The sequence below is a fragment of the Panthera leo genome, chromosome D4, assembly GCF_018350215.1.
Source record: "Panthera leo isolate Ple1 chromosome D4, P.leo_Ple1_pat1.1, whole genome shotgun sequence".
Taxonomy (NCBI): Eukaryota; Metazoa; Chordata; class Mammalia; order Carnivora; family Felidae; genus Panthera; species Panthera leo.
The window spans coordinates 24,950,942-24,973,192 of NC_056691.1; the positions used below are offsets into that span (position 1 = coordinate 24,950,942).

At 38.1% G+C, this 22,251-nt stretch overlaps 1 protein-coding gene across 9 annotated transcripts in view; it reads right to left on the reverse strand.

Moving 5' to 3' along the window:
- KIF27 (kinesin family member 27) overlaps positions 1–22,251 on the reverse strand; it is a 98,499-nt gene that overhangs the window by 47,730 nt on the left and 28,518 nt on the right. For all 9 annotated transcript variants that reach the window (XR_006195943.1, XR_006195944.1, XM_042913361.1 and 6 more), the window contains exons 6-10: positions 13,087–13,293; positions 7,422–7,591; positions 6,848–6,951; positions 5,207–5,362; positions 989–1,194 (exon numbers count right to left, since the gene is read on the reverse strand). Coding sequence is in view for 7 of the 9 variants with exons in the window: in XM_042913361.1 (XP_042769295.1) it covers positions 989–1,194; positions 5,207–5,362; positions 6,848–6,951; positions 7,422–7,591; positions 13,087–13,293 (843 nt within the window). In the remaining 2 variants the exon portion in view is untranslated. The remainder of the gene's footprint in view (positions 1–988; positions 1,195–5,206; positions 5,363–6,847; positions 6,952–7,421; positions 7,592–13,086; positions 13,294–22,251) is intronic.

Here is a 22,251-nt window from a genome sequence, read left to right on the forward strand (position 1 = left end):
CTAGGGGGCTCAGTCAGTTGAGTGGCAGACTCTTGATTTCAGCTCAGGTCATCATCCCAGAGTCATAGGACCAAGCCCCTGTGTCAGGCTCTGCACAAAGTGTGGAGCCTGCCTAAAATTCTCTCTTTCTCTCTCCCTCTGCCCCAATCCCCCGCTCATGCTCTCTCTCTCAAAACAAAACCAAACATTTTTTTAAAAACCATAAAACCCTAGGAGGAGGGATTTGGTTTTTGTTCTGTTCATATGCAATGAACACGGCCCTTGTTGAGAGTACAATTGTGGCACAGTTTCAAAAATAAATAAATAATGCTCTGAATAGGTGAACGACAATTCCATTCTACCTACAGTGGAAACAACATTAAAGTAAATAGATTATGAATGAAAAAAAATGGAGACAACATTCTAGCAGATTCATTATAATCAGACTAACGAAGCACTCTGGTCATCCCAAAAGCATCTGAAAACGGCTCAATTATACACAAAATCTTTCTGTAATGGAATATTTCTCATAGAATACAACTTTTAACGGTAGCCGCTTCTGAGGCAATAGCTAAATCCGGCATTAGGAAATCACGGATGAGATGTAGGAGTCAATTACTAACCTTTCGTAAAGCAATCAGTTATGGTTTCAGAAAACTATCTGAAATAATTAGCATTTGTGGCATGTCTACAGAATGCCATATACATCCCAGATGTTTTATATATATTCCTTAATCATCAATCTTTTGTCCTTCAGAAAAGAACACAACTTCTGCGGTTATCTTTATTTCTTACCATGGTTTTTGACAAAAAGTTTAAAATAATACACTTTTCAAACAAAGGATGTAGTACCCAGATAGAAAGCAGGCAAATCTGCCAGCACACCGGAAAAGAAAAGCTGCCATCCGGTTCCTCCTGCTGGGAAAAATTGAATCCTACTTCTTTCCTAACCAGGTACACAAGCAGTAAACCCCTAAGGAAGTTTGCTCAATCACATTTTTTAAATTACCTGGACTCTTAGCTTTGCGGCGTCCATCTTTTTGCGAAACTCCTTCTGTAATTTTACCTTCAGGGCGATATCAGAAAGATCTTTGTTTTCTAGTTCCTGCAGCTGCTTCTCTGTTTCAGTTAATTCCACTTTCGCCTGTTCTGCTTCGTGCTCAAGTTTTGTTACTTTCAGAGAATACTGTTTGCTTACAGACTTGGCATGGTTACCTTCACCACAGTGATAACAATTAGAAAGCATGTTAAAAAAAAAAAACAGCCAAGTAAAATAACAAAATCTTTAAAATGCTCTATTCTTCAAAATCCTGCTGGGCAGTATATCTATTTAAGGCAGAGCATTACGTATCCAGCTGTCCCCACCCATCTCCATCAAACACAACTTGCCACCTGGCCTCTTAATAATTAGTTGCTCAATGGCTGTTCCTGTCTGGTGCCATTCCGTCACAGGTTCATCTTTGTGTGTGTGTGTGACATTTCTGACTTTCTGAATTTGCAGTGTAGCTTTGCGGGCAGCAAACTCCAGGTAAGAAAATATTTGGGGTGACTCTGGCTTTTTGCTAACTACACTTTGGTTTCTTGCTACCTTTAAATCTTTTTTTTCCTAGTATGAAAAATTCCCAACATATCAAAAGTAGAAAACTAATATGATGAATGATGAACCCCCCATCACTGAGATTCAAGAGTTATTAAGATTTTGCCATAGTTGCTTTATCTATGTCTTTCTTCTGTTTTTATTTGCTTAAGAATTATAAAGCAGGGGCACCTAGGTGGCTCAGTCAGTTAAACGTCCAACCTTGGCTCAAGTCATGATCTCATGGTTCATGAGTTCAAACTCCACATCGGGCTCACTGCTATCAGCACTGTGCCCACTTTGGATCCTCTGTCCTCTCTCACTGCCCCTCTCCCACTCATACACATGCTCTCTCTCTAAAAAAAAGCCAGGGGCGCCTCGGTGGCTCAGGTCATGATCTCATGGTTTGTGGGTTTGAGCCCCACACATTGGGTTCTGTGCTGACAGCTCAGGGCCTGGAGTCTGCTTCAGATTCTGTGTCTCCCTCTCTCTCTGCCCCTCCCCCACACATGCTCTGCCTCTCTCAAAAATAAACATTAAAAAAAAAAAAAGATGTCATCTTACCTATACATACTTCAATACATCTATATCAAACACGGACATAGCCAAAACTTCTTTCACACCTAACAATATTAATCCCTACCTGAATCTATTCAGACTTCCACAATTGTCTCAAAATGTCTTTTACAAGTGGTTTATTTTAATCACCATCCAAAAAGGCCCACAATACATTTGATTGTTATATCTGTTATGAAACTTTCATTCTAGAGCTGGCCCCCTCCTTTTCCACTCAACTAAACTTGTTAAAGATGAATTCTTTTTCAATGCTTTTCTTATACTTGGAACAGAGATGAAAAAGAGTATAGATATTTCTGTATCTCTCTTCATTCTAAGCTACTAGGCCCTAAAAGTTTGGTTTTAATCTGTTCTGAGTAGTCAACTTATCCTTGAACTAGACTAGCAAACCCATGGCAATGGAAAACTGAATCCAAAGCTCATGGGATGAATAATTATCAGGGCCAGTTTGTTCTGCTACCCTGAAAATCTCTAATTTTTATTAGTAAAAAGGAGTTACTGAACTAAATGCACTATGAGTTTTCTTCTGTCTCTATAACTCTCTGATTATTTGACTAACATTAAAATGCACATGACTACTATATTTTAATTAATTAAAGACCCCATATATTGCTCAACACACCAATATTTTATGAGTCACCGAGAAAAAAGGTACAGTGCCCATTATACCAGTTACATGGTAAAATGCCAGGATGCCACTGATGGTAACGGTGCATCCTGATTTCAGAGATATTCAAATGTGAAAGAATGTGATTAGAATTGATGAAATACAGTATAGTTGTCACTTATTGTTGGCTGAAATAGTTGCTACTGGGGGGAAGTCTTCGGTGAGGAGGATTTGAAAAGCAAGCACACGTTGACCCTTTTTCTCATCACCATCCCTAAGGACAGCTCCAAACTGCCCTTGGTTCTCGTAAGTAAGAAGAGGACCTTCTCTGTGTACATTCAGGTAGCCTCTATTTTGAGGCAACCAGGATAAACATACTGGGCTACAAGAGCGTGCTCGTTTAGTGAGAGATCTCATGATGGTGTGACCTATCTAAAAATCATTTATTCCAGAAGGTACATATCCTTAACTTTCACAGGCAGTACCTTGATGGAGAAGCTATTTAAACCCCTAAATCAGGGGCGCCTGGGAGGCTCAGTGGGTTGAGTGTCTGACTTCGGCTCAGGTCAGGATCTCATGGTTTGTGAGTTTGAACCCCGCGTGGGGCTCTGTGCTGATAGCTCAGAGTCTGCAGCCTGCTTCAGATTCTGTGTCTCCCTCTCTCTCCTGCTCATGCTCTCTCTTTCTCTCTCTCTCTCAAAAATAAACAAACATGGAAAAAAAAATTTTAAATCCTAAATCAGTTCCTAGACATTCCTATGAGACATGTACTGGCATTGATCCTGCCTATGAGGAAGGAACATAGTCAAGCTCAATTAAACATCTGGGACCCCATCTGGGTGGCTCAGTCGATTAAGCATCAGATTTCGGCTCAGGTCATGATCTTGCTGTTCCCGAGTTCAAGCCCCGCGTCAGGCTCTGTGCTGACAGCTCAGAGCCTGGATCCTGTTTTGGATTCTGTGTCTCCCTCTCACTCTGCCCCTCCCCTGCTCACTCGCTCTCTCTCTCTTGAAAATAAATAAACATTAAACAAAATAAAAAATAAAAAAAACAAAAAACCCATCTGGGACACCTAGGCCTGGAACAGTATATAGCACATTCGTCACTAGGACTGAGGAAGGAAAACACTTTGGCACAGCAGTTATGGAGTGGAGGATGAGAGACGCCAGCCAGACAGAAAACAAGCTCATCAGAAAGAGGAGGGAAGTGGGAAGGCAAGTTGCCCTAGGAGCCACCATAATTCATGTAATCTGAGGGTAATTACAGCCTTGGCTTAAGGAAAAGGAAGACGATATTTCCTTCAGTTCCTTTAAATGGGACCAATGTTCATTGGAACTGAGAAAAAACTCTTATCCCTTCAATTCCTTACTGAATTTCAAAGCAGTCAAAGCTCACACTTTGAGTCTATTGGGGGGGGGGGGGGGAAGCCTGAGATGTGCTTTCCGAGGCAAGCCTGATAATGTAGCTAAGGGTGAGGGGAGGATGTGGGACATATGCCCAACCAGGCAGAATCTGAGACTAAGGGGAAGAGCTAAAAGCTTGGCTCACTGAGAGAATAGCTCTCAAGAATACATCCTTACATCTTGAGAGAAATAAAAATGATCTACATTTAAAATATAAAGTTTAGGGGCGCCTGGGTGGCTCAGTTGGTTAAGCATCCGACTTCGGCTCAGGTCACGATCTATCTCATGCTTTGTGGGCCCCATGTCGGGCTCTGTGCTGAAAGCTCAGAGCTTGGAGCCTGCTTCAGATTCTGTATCTCCCTCTCTCCGTCCCTCCCCTGCTCGTGTTTTGCCTCTGTCTCTCAGAAATAAAAGTTAAAAAAATTTTTTTAATATAAAGTTTATAAATAACGTTAAAAATGAACTATCCAAGAGAATGAGGACTAATAATTTAAAATAAGTATTAAAGTGGGTTAGAAAACATCTTAGACATATTCCCAGGTACCTAGTATAATGTTTCTTAAAAAGTGGCAAAAAACATTAAATGCCCATAGACTTGCAACACGATACAAAGTCCACAGAATTCTCTCAATTCACAGATGAAATCCCAATGTAACCACGTTCTTCTGGTAACTAACCTCCACCTACTGGCTATGAAACACACCTTGTTATACCAAATTCTAAGCTACAGTGGATAGTCCTCAGTGTCAAAAACTAAAGTAAATGTTGCAACATCGGAAGCAATTTTAGGGGCGCCTGGGTGGCTCAGTCGGCTAAGCATCGGACTTCGGCTCAGGTCATGATCTCGCGGTCCATGAGTTCGAGCCCCGCATTGGGCTGTGTGCTGACAGCTCAGAGCCTGGAGCCTGCTTCAGATTCTGTGTCTTCCTCTCTCTCTGACCCTCCCCCATTCATGCTCTGTCTCTCTCTGTCTCAAAAATAAATAAACGTTAAAAATTAAAAAAAAAAAAAAAAAACAATTTTAGATGCTTTTCTTATATAAGCTGGTTCACAGGACATTATTACCTGTTTTTATTAATTCTTTAATTAGATCTTCCTTCATCTTGATGTTAATTGTAAGTTCTCTCATTTTCTGTTTGGCTTCAGTAAGTATGAGTTCTGAATTCCTTAATTTTTGCAAATTCAACTCTTGACTCTCCTGGAGACATTCAATCTTTAAATCTTTAAAGAAAAAGAAGCAAAACTGAGAAATAAAACTTCCTGCCCATAGAATTTTCCACAGAAGTGGAGTTAAATAAAAGCAGAAAGAAGCAGTCTAGAGGAAGCAGAGGAAGAGACAAACACAAAGGGAAAGAAAGAAAGGAAAAAATACATGGCAATTGGGACTTTCATTTTCTAGCTGACAGCAAGTTTTAGTCACATCCTGTACGTTCTGATACATAGGTCATCATTGTCCTTAGGTATGTGATTTGAGTTTTCCTTTAACCTGAGTTATTTAAGAAAGGTATAAAATCTCCAGGTGGGCAGAGAGTTGAAATTTTTTCCCACTAACTTCTACTTTAATGGTCATCAGAGAATGTGGTCTGTCTGCACCACGCTACCCAAGGTGTAGTCCAGCACTGTTGGTTACCGGAACGTAAGTCAACTATGTCACTGTTTTAATTCAGCGGACTTTTTTCCCCCACAGCAAGACTCCCTCAGTGAAGAAGTTAGTGCACTGATTTACATTCGGCGTGAGTTTCTTACCTGGCTGTAGACCAGTAACAAACAGCTCAAGGATGGCTACTTGAGTAGCACTTCTCTATTTATACATTTTTAAATTTATTTCAGTTTTATTTGTGACATAAAGTCAATGCGCTGTTAATAGAACAGGCATAGGCTCTTTAAAAGATAAAATACTCTCTATTTTCATAGTGGAGGACTTACCTATTGTGTTATTTGTATTTGCTATGCTCTTTTCTGTGTGTGTGTCTGACCACTCATAGGCCAAGAGAAATGAGTTAAAAATCTCCTACTACAACATAGTTTTGGCAACACAAACATATTTTATGCTTATTTGATGCATACAAATTCTCATCAGCTGTGTAGTACAACATTATGAGCACTCAGCAGACTAAGTTGGCTCTAAGGTCACATACATCACTACTGGAAGGCAGGTGTGCCAGGGAAGCAGCAGATACCTGGTACATTATTTAAAATGTATTTTAGGGGCACCTGGGTGGCTCAGTCAGATAAGTGTCCGACTTCAGCTCAGGTCATGATCTTGTGGTCCTTGAGTTCAAGCCCTGAATCGGGCACTGTGCTGACAATGCAGAACCTCCTTGAGATTCTCTCTCTCCCTCTCTCTGCCCCTCCCCTGCTCACACACACTCTTTCTCAAAATAAATAAATAACCCTAAATAAATTATTTAAAAAAATTTTTAATGTATTTTACTGTCATCAATGAACAATGTGAATATCAACTCAAGTTTGGGTACAAAAATCCCCATTCTGAGACATTTATCCTATAACTCTAGCCAGAATTAACTGGGGACATTTTTTTTTTTTTTTAATTAAGGAGTAGCAAGTGAAAACTTGGAGGGAGAACAGAGAACAAAAAGGAAGTTCTCCTACCAAGTTCCCACCTTTGCGAATTAAATTATTGACTAAAGAAAAAGAGAAGTGTCATAAACATTACATCTAAATTACTTGAGAAAGTCTGTGTACCTTCGTTCCCCAAACTTGACTTTTGTGTTTGATCCTGAATATCATTCAATTCAACAAGAGAACAAACAGAACTTCGCTTCTGAATCCACGAGCGACTTCTACGTCTAAAAACAAAAAAATCAGGATCAAAGGTAACTTGTCTGTTAGTGTTTTCTAATATGCCCTCAAATTAGTTTCCCCAGAACTGACCACAATGTTAAAAAAGTATTAATTACATAAACAGTTTTTTCTATTATTCCTCAAAATAAAAGGATGTCTCCCTCAGGCTGAACTCAGGGGAAAATTCATGTTTGTTGCCACTGTGGCAGTAAAATCAGGAAATCCGAACACATTCTCTCTGAAAATTAAAATCCAACAGCTATAAAAGCCCTAAATGCAAAAATATTTTCAATTTTAAGACTGATGACTTGTGTTCAAATGCTGGTTTCATAACACATTAGACACAGTAGACAGTGCTTGAGGCAAAACTTATATTAAACGGTAAAGATACATGTTAATGAATAAAACCCCTATATCTATCTATATTTATTGCACCATATATTATGCTTATGAAATCAGTCTATATTTAACATACCTAATTTCAGATTTCTCTTGGCCTTCTGATTCTTCATCATCACTGTCATCAGAAAATTGGCAGTGGAGGACTTCATCTTGTTCTTCTATATGACCCAGCAGCATCTGACTTCGTGTTCGAAATCCGGCAACTACTCGATCCAGAGAGTACACAGAAGGACTTGTGTAGACCTTACAAGTGATTACCCCACCCAACAACAGAAAAAAGTGATTTTTTTTATGTTTATTTTTATCCTATTACTCAAAATATTTTTAAAGAGGTTATTAGATAGTTACATGGAAACAGCCAATCACCGAAAATATCCATTCTCCCAAAAAAAGTCAAAGTAAATTTCACCATGCCGTTTTACCCCATAGACACATACTTCCTTCAGAACCTACACAGCTCTTCCTCCTTCTAGAAAGCTATCTTCAATGATACCTTCATGGAAAACATTATTCAAAAATGAAACCAAAGAGAGGCACGAGTGAAAACATCACTGCTCTTAAACATTGCACGGGTACTTCCCAACAAAAGTGAAACCCAGACAGTGTGATAGGAGGCAATGACCTATTTGCACTACACTGGAGGAAATCCAAATGCATGTATTCACACTTTACAGGTGGCGGTTAGGGATAGCTGACTTAATGCTCTAAGTGACATAGTTAATATGTATCATGGATAAATAGATTTTCCTGGGCTAGCCTGGGAGCTTTCCATACGATAACATGCTTCTTACTGGCAATGTGCCTTCAGCTCTCAAAAAATGACCTTGGAAAACAACAACAGAAAACAGAAATTGCCTTTATACTCTTCTTCTAGTTTTTGTTACAAGTATTTCCTTTTTCACCACCTCTCTGTAACCAAACCTCAGAGTAATTTCTCAAAAAAGGCAGACAATAAAATATTAGAGGAAACATTCCATTTATGAACAGATCATTAGAAGCTATTAAAATTATGACATATAGTGGAATGTGTATATCACAGAGTATCAAGATTCAAGTGATAGAGGTCCCTCACATAATCCCTCCCAGAAAAGCCCGCCTGATATGGAAGATTCCTTGATACCTGATTTCTGTGCCCCTGTTATTGGCCACCTAATAAGGTCACATTGGTACCATGATGGACACAGAGTAAAGTTTTCTAGGTAGACTCCCAATCCTGGGGTTTGAGGGAGGGGGGAGGGGAATTATTTACAGAAGAACCAACTCAATAAGTTTTTCTCTAACAAGCACAATTACCCCGCATGTCCATTTTGCCCCAAAACAAACAGGCATCAAGGTTTCTCTTCATCAGAGGAATGCGAATTATTTCAGGAGCAAATAATACTTTCTGTTCAAAGTCAAACATTGTTCTCTAGAATTGTAATCTGCTTTTAAAATTTCTTTCTACAAAAAACCCCAAAGGAGCCAGCCCAATAATGAACAGCAAATATATTCTACAACAATTAGTAATATTTAGTAAATTAATTCCTTAACAGTCATTCCACCCAATGCAATAAAACCTGGCACCTTCTCACCTAAGTACTGAGTCCTGCTTCCCTTTAGTTGCTTCTGCGTTCCATAGCTCCCCGCTTTAGCATTTTCAACCACACCCCAAACAGTACTAATCACTAATGTAAGTACTCAAATAAGCTGATTAATAATTCAGATTAACTGAGGTGTATACACTAGAAGCCAACATTTTATTCTAACCATTTTCTTCTCTAGAATTATATAGCCATAAAGCTAGAGAGAATTTTAAAGCTTACTGAGTTCAACTATTCTACCCATATTTGGCTCTTATTTATAACATGACCTCTGCTGAAGCATTGGCTGCTGGGGCCCTGGGGCCTCTGGAATCATCTTTGGCAGTTTTTTTTTTTTTTTTAACATTTATTTATTTTTGAGAGACAGAGAGACAGAGCATGAGTGAGGGAGGGGCACAAAATCCGAAGCAGGCTCCAGGCTCTGAGCTGTCAGCACAGAGCTCGACGTGGGGCTTGAACCCACGAACTGAGGTCATGACCTGAGCTGAAGCAGGACCCTTAACCAACTGAGCCACCCTGGTGCCCCACATCTTTGGCAGTTTTAAGTGAAGTATTCCCTTAGCACTTCTTCTCCCTGGTCCTGGAGAGTCCAGATTTTTTAAATATATCCCTTAAGAATACTTGGTCGGTTTTCTTAGCATACAGTCGTATGAAGTACTAAAAGTGGTATTAGTTACCTATTGCTTTTATTTCCACTCCATATCAGATTTCATCGAATCTCAAATGCCATCAACTATAAGAGACACCATTATTTTTATCCCATCAAGAAAGAAAAAAAGCTGTCAAACTATGACATGCCATCAATTATAAAACATACCCTGGCATCAAAGATGATAAAATGTGAAAACAACGGGAGTCTTACTATCAATGAAACATGGCAGATTTTCATCAGTATTTGTGATATTGTATTATACCTAAGCATTGACTGACCCCTCTAATTTTTTTCTTTCCAAAGTGCCCTCTGAGTGGGTATAATACTGGCCCTTGGCCTCAAGTATATCGTATTTACCATGTTAAGAAAGTAGACACCTCTGTTATATTTTTTCTTTAGATTTAAATCAAGATTCAACTTTACATTTCATTTGATGAGCTTTGGTATCTATTGAGACAAAGGAGTTTTTTCTCTTTTTTCCTATTAGTTTGATAAATAATACTAAAACTTTTTCTTTCATTTACCTATATACTACTTAGTTGTGAGGGGCAATTTCTTTAGGAATTCTGCATAAGTAGATATGTTCTATAATTCCATTTTGGTGTTTAACTTTTCAGATTAAGAACTAGTTGAAAACAAATGTGCAATAATAGGAAAAAGTACACAAGATAAATATTATTTAAAATATTATATTAAATATTTAATATAATAAAATAAATAAACATTTAAGATAATATATCTCAATATATTAAGATAATATGTTAAGGTAAATATTATTCAGCCATTAAAAATCATGATATGTTATAAAAGAATATTTAATAACTCTCAAATGTTCATGATATATTAAGTGAGAAAAGCCAGTAATGAAAGTATATGAGTATACGCATAATATAACAAATAATGCATTTAGAATAAATGAGATCTTTTTGCTCTTTTCTCTCCAATATGTATACACAAGCATTTAAGAAATATTTTTAAGGTGCCTGGGTGTCTTAGTCAGTTGAGCTGGACTCTTGATTTAGGCTTAGGTCAAGATCTCATGGTTCATGGCTTTGAGCCCCACATCAGGCTCTGTGCTGACAGCCTGCTTGGGATTCTCTCCTTACCCCTCTCTCTTTGCCCCCCCCCCCCCAATATTCTCTCTCTCTCTCTCTCTCAAAATAAATAAATAAACTCAAAAAAAAAAAAAAGAAAAAGAAAATATTAGCTAGATTTCTGCCAAGGAGATAGAAATCCAGGAGAAAATGAAATGGTATTTCAGATGTCCTCTTGGGAGTAATTTAGTTCATTTCGGTATTCAATATGAAAACTTCCCCTCACTTTTAGAACAAGCAGGACACCAACAAGGCTTGGCATGCCATGTGTCTTCCCATGCAAGCCTGCCTTCTCATGTCTGCTGCAGTAACCAGCCCAAACAAGAAAAGGGGCCTAGATTCTTGGACACATGGTAGGAATAAGAGTTCTTAAAACTGCCAATCATATGACTTTTGCATCTTCTTTCTTTTCCCCTCCTTTTAATGGCTAGCAGAGATCTTTTGGGGTGGAAGGAAAATTGTAAAAACAAAACAAAACTCATAACTTGATAATTTGAAACAATAACCACGGAAGTCGTTATTCCACTCATGCCTGTTTCAGCCCTATTCAAACAACTAGAAATAAGAACAAGGGTCTAACTTTTCTCAAGAGCCCACAGAGTGTATGTGTGAGTGAATGTCTAGTAAAAAGAAGAAAGAGAGACTGAGAGGGAATAAATATGTACAACTTTTGTAATCAGGGGAAAACAAATGTTCTTTAAAAAAAATAAAAGAGGGGCACCTGGGTGACTCAGTCGGTTAAGCGTCTGACTTCAGCTCAGGTCATGACCTCACAGTTTGTGAGTTCAAGTCCCGCATCAGGCTCTGTGCTGACAGACAGCTAAGAGCCTGGATGGAGCCTGCTTCGGATTCTGTGTCTCCCTCTCTCTCTGCCCTTCCCCACTCATGCTCTGTCTCTGTCTCTCTAAAGTAAATAAACATTAAAAAATTTTTTTTAAATAAAAAATAAAAGAATAAACAGAAAATTTATTCACATTACTAGCCAAGAGTTAATAAATAAATCGCTTAAGTACAGAAGACGATATATAATTATTAAGTTGAAATCATAGTTATCAAATTTGAATCCTGCAAAAATTTACCTTTCATCGCATATGTTCTACGAAAATTTACTGTGTATTCACCCATAAAGAAAATATCAATAACTCAGGGGCACCCGGGTGGCTCAGTCGGTTAAGCGGCTGACTTCAACTCAGGTCATGATCTCACAGTTCGTAACTTCAAGCCCCGCGTCAGGCTCTGTGCTGACAGCTCAGAGCCTGGAGCCTGCTTCAGATTCTGTCTCCCCTCTCTCTCTCTGCCCCTCCCCCGCTCGTGCTCTCTGTCTCTCAAAACTGAATAAATGTTAACAAAAAATTTTTAAAAAGAAAATGTCAATAACTCTACAAAGGAAAACTGAAATTAATAAGAACAGTGATTTAATTTTTAAAACTCAACCACTCAGAGCTAAAAACCACACAGGTAAGGATAGCACCTGTCTTACTCTGAAGCACGGAGCCTGGGACACAGTAACGCACCCCATAGGCGTGTGTTGAAGACACAGTGTACCAGGCAGTTTTAGCATCACTATCTTATGTAAATCCTCCACACACACCCACGTTTCCCCCAGTCTGACAGATAAGGAACCGGGGGCCCACATGGGTTTAGGCACACGTACAGGTCTATACAAAGAGCTTGTGTTCACAGCCAAGCCTACCTGACTACAAAGCCTATGACGCTTCCCATATTTCTTACCCCTTTAATGGTAACCATCACATGGCCTTCGGATCCTTTCCAGTCATAAAATTAATAAATAGACACCAAAATTCATGAATCTGTTACTTAGTCTTCTCCACTAGAGATTTCCAATCCAGTAGAGATTCCTTGATTTTTCATGAGAAATCTGTGTACATATATTTACCACCCACACACATATTTATAAATAAAAATTAAAATGAAACTTCATACTGATCTCCACACAGTCTTGATTATGTCAGCTTGGCAAGACCGGATAATAGACAAATATCATTTTGAAAATAATAAAACAGACCAAATAAATCAAACTAAGCACCCTCCAATCTCATCTCAACTTGGTGTGGTTAAAGACAGAAAAAAATTAATGAAGATATCAGACTAAAACATGAAAATATGAAAATATGATGGCATCTGAAAATATGATGGCAAAGGATAGCTTTTTCTCCTTGGTGAATACAGACATCACCTTCAACTATTCCTTCCAAATAAAACTATATGTTCTCCTATTTATTCATTTTTTGTTAAAAATAAGCATGACTGAAAGCAAGAATATACATAAAAGTCCATGAAACCAAACAGAAAAAGAGAAGGTGCTGAGACTGTACAAATATCCTGTGATACTATACATATTTTTTACGTATCAAAACCAAAACCAGAAAGAAATCAATGTTTAGACATTACCTTCCTGGAATCTGATCTGGCTGGGATATAAATATAATGCCCCAAACGAGTATCAAACGGTACGGTACATGGCCTCTTTCCAGGTGTCCTGGTGTCTGGCCCGTCTCCACAAGTTTCCGTAGCTGAAGATGTCATTGACAGATTAAGTCTTGCTAGTTCTTCACTCAGTTGATCCACAAGAAGTTGTTGTTCTATTATTTTTTCATTCTTTGTAAAAGAGAGATGAACATGTTTAAAATAGAGAACCCCAGTAAGTGTGTAATGATTAAAAATAAATTGTACATTGCCCGAACTCATGACTACCTTAACAGAACCATAAAACCTCACTGCTCCACAGACTAGCCTTCTGGTGTTCCCCAGACGGTTCTGAGTGATAAAAACTTTTGAATAGTAAGCAGTGACAAAGAGAGACTGAAGAATTAAATACTCAAAGTAAATGCCCCATACATTTTGATTGGTTGGTTTGCCAACCTGAAGCATTCTGATTAGCTGATCTCTATAAATGTTTGGCCTTCCTGAGTGAAATCCAAGCAGGAACAGGAAAGAAGAAAGTTGAAAAGTGGAGAAAGAACTACGAATGGCAGAGGTGGCTGCAAAGGAGACTAACTGGTAACAGGTGCAGTGAAGTGAAAGCCTTTACTCAGGGCAAAAGAAAGCCTAAAGCACAAAGAGATAAAAGATAGGTAGCTGGTAGTCCTGGGAGGAAACAGAACTGGAAAGCAAAGGCTGAACAAATTGTGTCAGGAGTGTGTGTGTGTGTGTGTGTGTGTGTGTGTGTGTTAGGTTTCTACATATCCTCTAGAGAAACTTTGTCAACTATACCCAATCCAGAAAGCTCTAACATCAATCTCTGTTTTATCAGCACAAAATTATGTAAACAAGAAACTGTCATTCATCTTAATACTTCACACGTACTATACTGTTAAACAGGGAAAAAAAAACCCTAAAGTTTTACAGTGCTCATGCTAAGCTATAAGAAAGCAACCTTATTAAAAATTCATGTATTCAGATAATTAAAATGTATGCCAATGGCATAGAAGTTGAGGCAGGGGGTGTGATATGGAGTCTTTACACTGTCTGGGAAAGGGTGAAAATACCAATAATATTAGACTTTATTAAATCAAGAGTGCATGGTACACTCTCTAGCGTAACCACCAATAACTAAAAGAGTAAAAGTACAACACCTAAGCTAATGAAGTAAAAATAGAAAAATTTAAAAAACACAATTAATCCAAAAGAAGATAAGGAGAGAAAAAGGAATGCAGAGCAGTTAGGATAAGTAAAAACCACAATGGTGGGATTATAACCACAATATGAAAGGAATTATGTTAAATTCAGAAATGAACTAAGTAATCCAATTAAAAGATTACAATATGTCAGGGGATTGTAAAATTATCTAACTTGCTGCTTCCAAGAAACACAACTAAAATAGACCCACGAAGATTAAAAATAAGGTGGAAAAGAGACACCAGGTAATGTTAATCAAAAGAAAGCTGGTAGAGCTATGTGAATACCTAAGTAGACTTTAAGGCAAAAGCCACTGGAAGAGGTAAAAAATATTAAAAAAGTCAATTCACCAGAATGATGTAACAGTCATCATTTCTATGTACTTAATAACACAGCTTCAATATGTATAATGCAAAAATTGTTAGTACTGGGGAGCCGGGATGGCTCAGTTGGTTAAGCATCTGATCTCACAGTTTGTGAGTTCAAGCCCTCCGGCCAGCTCTGTGCTGAAAGCTCAGAGCCTGCTTCAGATTCTCTGTCTCCCTCTCTCTCTCTCTCTCTCCCCTCCCTTGCTTGTGCTAAGATAAATAAATAAACAATAAAAAAAGTTGTTAGTACTTTATGGAAAAGGAAGACAAATCCAAAATTGTAGCAAAAGATTGTAACACCACTCTAAATTACTGATATAACAAAAAGACCCAAAAATGAATAAAAATATAGATATTATTAACATGATTACCACCACCCAATAATTACAGAATACATATTCCTTTCCAGTACATCTGTAATACCTACAAAAATTGGCCTTATGCTAAGTCATGACACAAGTTTCTTTTTTTTTTTTTTAACGTTTATTTATTTTTGAGACAGAGAGAGACAGAGCATGAACGGGGGCAGGGCAGAGAGAGAGGGAGACACAGAACGGGAAGCAGGCTCCAGGCTCCGAGCCATCAGCCCAGAGCCCGACGCAGGGCTCGAACTCATGGACTGCGAGATCGTGACCTGAGCCGAAGTCGGACGCTCAACCGACTGAGCCACCCAGGCGCCCCTGCAAGTTTCAACACATTCAAAGGACTGAAATCATATGGACCACAATGCAATTAAGCCAAAAACTCATAAAAAGAAATCCTCCATGTGTTGGAAATAAAGTAACTTATTACCCATGAGTCAGATAAAAGTCATAGTAAATATAAGGAAATATTTTGAGCAGGTAAACTTAGGAGGAAATCTATAACTTAAATGCACATATTATAAAAGAAGAAAAGCTAAAAATCAATGAACTAAGAATCCTTCTAAAGAATTTAGAAAGATTACCAGCAATGAAAGTAAATCAGTAATCAAAAAACTCCCAAGAAACAAAAAGTCCAGGACCAGACAGCTTCACAGGTGAATTCTACCAAACATTTAAAGAATAATTCTTCTCAAACTATTCCAAAAAATACAAGAGGAAGGAAAACTTCCAAATTCACTCTATGAGGCCCAGCATTACCCTGATCCTAAATCAGATAAAGACACCACAAAAAGAGAAAACTACAGTCCAATATCCTTCATGAATATAGATGCAAAAATCCTCAACAAAATACTAGCAAACCAAATCCAACAATACATTTAAAAAAATCCTTCAGCATGGGGCGCCTGGGTGGCTCAGTCAGTTAAGCGTCCGACTTCAGCTCAGGTCACGATCTTACGGTCTGTGAGTTCGAGCCCCGCATCGGGCTCTGGGCTGATGGCTCACAGCCTGGAGCCTGCTTCCGATTCTGTGTCTCCCTCTCTCTCTGCCCCTCCCCCGTTCATGCTCTGTCTCTCTCTGTCTCAAAAATAAATAAAAAACCTTAAAAAAAAAAAAAATCCTTCAGCACAATCAAGTGTGATTTATTCCTGGGATGCAAGGGTGATTCAATATTCACAGTCAATGTGATATATCACACCAATAAGAGAAAGGATAAAAACCAAATGGTCATTTGAACAGATGCAGAAAAAGCATTTGACAAAGTACAATATCCATTCATGACAGAAACCTTCAACAAAGTAGGTTTAGAGGGAACACACCAAAATATAATCAAGAGCTTATATGAAAAATCCACAGAGAACATCAATGGGAAAAACAGAGATTTTCCTCAAAGGTTAGGAACAAAACAAGAATATCCACTCTTACCACTATTTTTTTAAGTTTATTTATTTATTTTGAGAGAGAATGAGAGGAAGACAGCAAGGGAGAGAGGGGCAGACAGAGAGGGAGAAAGAGAATCCCAAGCAGGCTCTGCACTGTCAGCATGGAGCCCGATGTGAGGCTTGAACTCACAAACTGTGAGATCATAACCTGAGCTGAAATCAAGAGTTGGACACTCAATCAACTGAGCCACCCAGGCACCCACCACTTTTTAAAAAATATTTATTTATTTTGAGAAAGAGAGAGGTAGAGAGAGGGGGGACAGAGAGAATCTCAAGCAGGCTCCCATCGGCACAGAGCCAGATGTGGGGCTTGATCTCATAAACTGTGAGATTGTGACCTGAGATGAAACCAAGAGTTGGATGCTTAACTGACTGAGCCACCCAGGTGCCCCTCACTCTTACCACTTTTATGTACTGGAAGTCCTAGCCACAGCAATCAGACAACAAAAAGAAATAAAAGGTATCCAAATTGGTAAGGAAGAAGTAGAACTCTATTTGCAGAGGACATGACACTATATACAGAAAATCCTAAAGACTCCACCAAAAAACTGCTAGAACTGATCAATGAATTCAGTAGTCACAAGATACAAAATCAAAGTTCAGAAATCTGTCTCATTCCTCTACACTAATTATGAAGCAGCAGAAAGAAAATTAAATAACCCCATTTACGACTGCACCAAAAATAATAAAATATCTAGGAAGAAACTTAACCAAAGAGGTGGAAGACTTGTATAGGTGAAAACTATAAAATATTGATGAAAGTAATTGAAGACACACAAAGAAATGGAAAGACACTCCATGCTTATGGACTGGAAGAATACTGTGAAAATGTCTATACTACTCAAAGCAATCTACACATCGAAGGCAATCCCTATCAAGATAGCAACAGGATTTTTCAAAGAACTAGAACAAACAATCTTACAATTTCTATGGGACCACAAAAGACCCTGAATAGCCCGAGCAGTCTTCAAAAAGAAAAACAAAACTGGAGGCATCTCAATTCCCAAGTTATATCACAAAGCTGTAGCAATTAAAACAGTATGGTACTGGCACAAAAATGGACACATAGATCCACAGAACAGAACAGAAACCCCAGAAAAAAAGCCACAATTATATGGTCAATTAATCTTCAACAAAGGAGGATAGAGTATGCATGGAAAAGACAGTCTCTTTGACAAATAGTGTTAGGAACACTGGAGAGCTACGTGCAAAAGAATGAACCTGGGCCTCTTTCTTTCATACACAAAAATAAATTAAAAATGGATTGAAAGCTTAAATGTGAGACCGGAAGCCATAAAAATCTTTGAAGACAGCATAAGCAGTAATCTCTCTGACACTGGCCATTAGCAACTTCTTACTAGGTATGTCTCCTGGGGCAAGGGAAACAAAAGCAAAAATAAACTATTGGGACTACATCAAAATAAAAAGGTTCTGTACAGTGAAGGACATAATTGATGAAACTAAAAGGTAAACCTACTGGATGGGAGAAGATATTTGCAAATGATATACCCGATAAAGGATTAGTATCCAAAATATGTAAAGAACTGATACAACTCAACAACCCAAAAAACAAATAATCCAATTTAAAAATGTGCAGAAGTCACAAACAGACATTTATTCAAAGAAGACATCCAGATGGCCAACAGACACAGGAAAATTTGCTCAACATCTCTCATCATCAGGGAAATGTAAATCAAAACTACAATGAGATACCACCTCACATCTGTCAGAATGGCTAAAATCAACAACACAAGAAACAGCAGGTGTTAGGGAGATGTGGAGAAAAAGGAACCTTCTTATACTACTGGTGGGAATGCAAACTGGTACAGCCACTGTGGAAAATAGTATGGAGGTTCCTCAAAACATTAAAAATAAAACTACCCTAGGATCCAGTAATCACACTACTGAGTATTTATCTCCAAAATACAAAAACATTAATTCAAAGGGATACATACACCCTTATGTTTATAGCAGTATTATTTTTTTAATGTGTTATTTATTTGTTTTGTTCAAACGCAAGTTAGTTTCTTCAGGTGTAGAACTTAGTGATTCATCACTTACATATAACACCCAGTGCTTATGCCAACAAGTGCCCTCCTTAATGCCCATCAACTATTTAGCCCATTCCCCCAACCGAACACCCCATCAGCAACCTTCAGTTTGCTCTCTGTATTTAAGAGTCTCTTACGGTTTGACTCCCTTTCTGTTTTTATCTTATTTTTCCTTCCCTTCCCCTGTTTGTTTTGTTTCTTAAATTCCACATATGAGTGAAATCATATGATATTTGCCTTTCTCTGACTATTTTGCTTTGCATAATACATTCTAGTTCCATCCACATTGTTGCAAATGGCAAAATTTCATTCTGACTGCTGAGTAATATTCCATGGTGTCTATGTGTGTGTGTGTGTGTGTGTGTGTGTGTGTGTGTGTGTGTATTTGTATAATTTGGCTATTGTTGATAGTGATAGCAGCATTATTTACAACAGCCAAGAAATGGAAGCAGCCTAAGTGTCCACCAATAGACGAATGGATAAAGAAGATGTGGCATTTACACATATAGCATATATATACACATCATATATATATGATATATATATGTATATATGATGTGTATATATATGAATATTATTCAGCCATAAAAAAGAATGAAATCCTGTCTTTTGCAAGGACAAAAATGGATCCAGAAACTATAAATGCCAAATGACATAAGTCAGAGAAATACAAATATTATATTATTTCACTCATATGTGAAATTTAAGAAATAAACAAGCAAAGGAAATTTTAAAAAGAGAAAGACAAACCAAGAAACACTCTTTGCTATAAAGGACAAACTGATGGTTACCAGAGGGGTGGTGGGTGGGGAGATGGGTGAAATAGGTGAAGGGAATTAAGAGTACACTTACCATAATGAGCACTGAGTAATGTATAGAATTGTTGAATCACTATATTGTACACCATATAACACTGTATGTAAATTACACTGGGATTAGAATTTAAAACTTAAAAAAAAATGAAACTTTCATCAGCAAAACTAAAAGGCAACTGACAGAATGGGAGAAGATATTTGCAAATGACATATCAGATAAATTGTTACTATCCAAAATCTATAAAGAACTTATCAAACTCAACACCCAAAAAACAAATAATCCAGTGAAAAAATGGGCAAAAGACATGAATAGACGCTTCTCCAAGGAAGACATCCAGATGGCCAACCGACACATGAAAAAATACTCAACATCACTCATCATCAAGGAAATACAAATCAAAACTACAATGAGATACCACCTCACACCTATCAGAATGGCTAACATTAACAACTCAGGCAAAGACAGATGTTGGCAAGGATGCGGAGAAAGAGGATCTCTTTTGCATTGTTGGTGGGAATGCAAGCTAGTGCAGCCACTCTGGAAAACAGTATGGAGGTTCCTCAAAAAACTAAAAATAGAACTACCCTACGACCCAGCAATTGCACTACTAGGCATTTATCCAAGGGATACAGGTGGGCTGTTTCGAAGGGACACATGCACCCCAATGTTCATAGCAGCACTATCAAAATAGCCAAAGTATGGAAAGAGCCCAAATGTCTATCGATGGATGAATGGATAAAGAAGGTCTGGTATATATATACAATGGAGTATTACTCTGCAATCAAAAAGAATGAAATCTTGCCATTTGCAACTACGTGGATGGAACTGGAGGGTATTATGGTAAGTGAAAGTAGTCAGTCAGAGAAAGACAAATATCATATGACTTCATTCATATGAGGACTTTAAGAGACAAAAATGAACATAAGGGAAGGGAAACAAAAATAATATAAAAACAGGGAGGGGAACAAAACATAAGAGACTCATAAATATGGAGAACAAACAGGGGCGCCTGGGTGGCTCAGTCGGTTGAGCGGCCGACTTCGGCTCAGGTCATGATCTCACAGCTCGAAGGCTCATGAGTTCCAGCCCCGCGTCGGGCTCTGTGCTGACAGCTCAGAGCCTGGAGTCTGCTTCGGATTCTGTGTCTCCCTCTCTCTCTGCCCTCCCCTGCTCATGTTCTCTCTCTCTCTCTCTCAAAAAAATAAAATAAACATTAAAAAAAAATATATATGGAGAACAAACAGAGGGTTACTGGAGGGGGTGTGGGAGAGGGGATGGGCTAAATGGGGAAGGGGCACTAAGGAATCTATTCCTGAAATCATTGTTGCACTGTATGCTAACTAATTTGCATATAAATTTAAAAAATAAAATTTTAAAAAAAACCCGAAACTTTCAGAGAAATAAAAAAATTAACAACAAACGTTGATAAGCATGTGGAGCAAGAGGCATATTCATACAGTACCGGTGTGAGTGTAAACTGGAAAAAGAGTTTGATATTATTTGTTAAAGTTGAAAATTCGCCTTCTCTATGACCTACCAATCCAACTTCCAGGAACAAATCCAAAACAAACGTATGTGCGTGTGCACCAACAAACACCTATGAGAAAATGTCCATCCCAGTAAGGACTGAGTAATGTACAGAATTATTGAATCACTATATTAGACACCTCAAACTAATACAACATTGTTAATTATACCAGAATTAAGAAAAAAAAAAGAGAGTACCTAGCTGATTCAGTCAGTAGAGCACACGGCTCTTGATCAATGAGTTCAAGCCCCACTTTGGGTGCAGAGATTACTTAAAAAATAAAATCTTAAAAAAAAAAACAAAGAAAATAAAATAAATACAATGTCCATCACCAAAAAATATTCATTAAGAGTAGAAGAGAAACATAAATTGCCATATATTCATACAATGAAATCCTATATGTCTATAAACCTAAACAGGCTACAGTTACACACATGATAGGTGAATCAGAACAAAAAAAAAAAAAACTTTCAATAAAGGCAACTAGATACTAAAGAATATATGTACTGAATGATTAAATTTCTTAAAATTCCAACAAGTAAACTGTAGTGTTCAAAGATACAGAGTAAAACCACAAAGCAAACCAAGGAAAGCAATACTATCAAGTGAGGAAAGCGGCTCTCTCTGATCAGGACCAACTAAGGACTTCTAAGGGGCAGAGAGCTGACTATTTTTTGACAGTTTACTATTTACCAGCTGGTTACCCGGCTGCTGCTCTCTTTGTGATACAACACTGCATGGTACATTGTGTTTTGTTTATGTTTTATGTTTTTAAACTATTATAGAATGAGAAGAGTTAAAAAAGGAAACAAAAATGAAATGTCAAAATCAAAATCTAACTTGTGCTGGATCAGGTTATTCCTCCCTGATAGGAACCTAAAGGCTTTAAATGAAATTAACTGTTTGGGGCTGTGGGAAGTGCCCCACCAGGGATGGGGGTGGGGGTGTTCACAGCCGAGAAGTATAATATTTAGAGACACTAGGGAAGCTAAGATAGAAAAGTATAAAGTTTAACAAAGGTTAAAGAGCAAATCACTGATAAGAGTATAAAAGGATTATCTAATAAATTTTAAAGTATGTGTTTACTTTCCAACTCTTAACAACATCATGTTGCCTGTTACCTTGGCAAACAGCAGAATGGAAAAACATGGAGAAAAGGTAACCGTAATATGATATGCAAATTAAGTTGTGTATCACCTTCATATTTGTGAAAGTCAGGCTAACAATAAAAATGTTTTCTCCTCGGGGGGCCTGGGTGGCACAGTCAGTTAAGCGTCTGACATCAGCTCAGGTCATGATCTTGCAGTCCGTGGGGTCAAGCCCCACATAGGGCTCTGTGCTGACAGCTCAGAGCCTGGAGCCTGCTTTGGA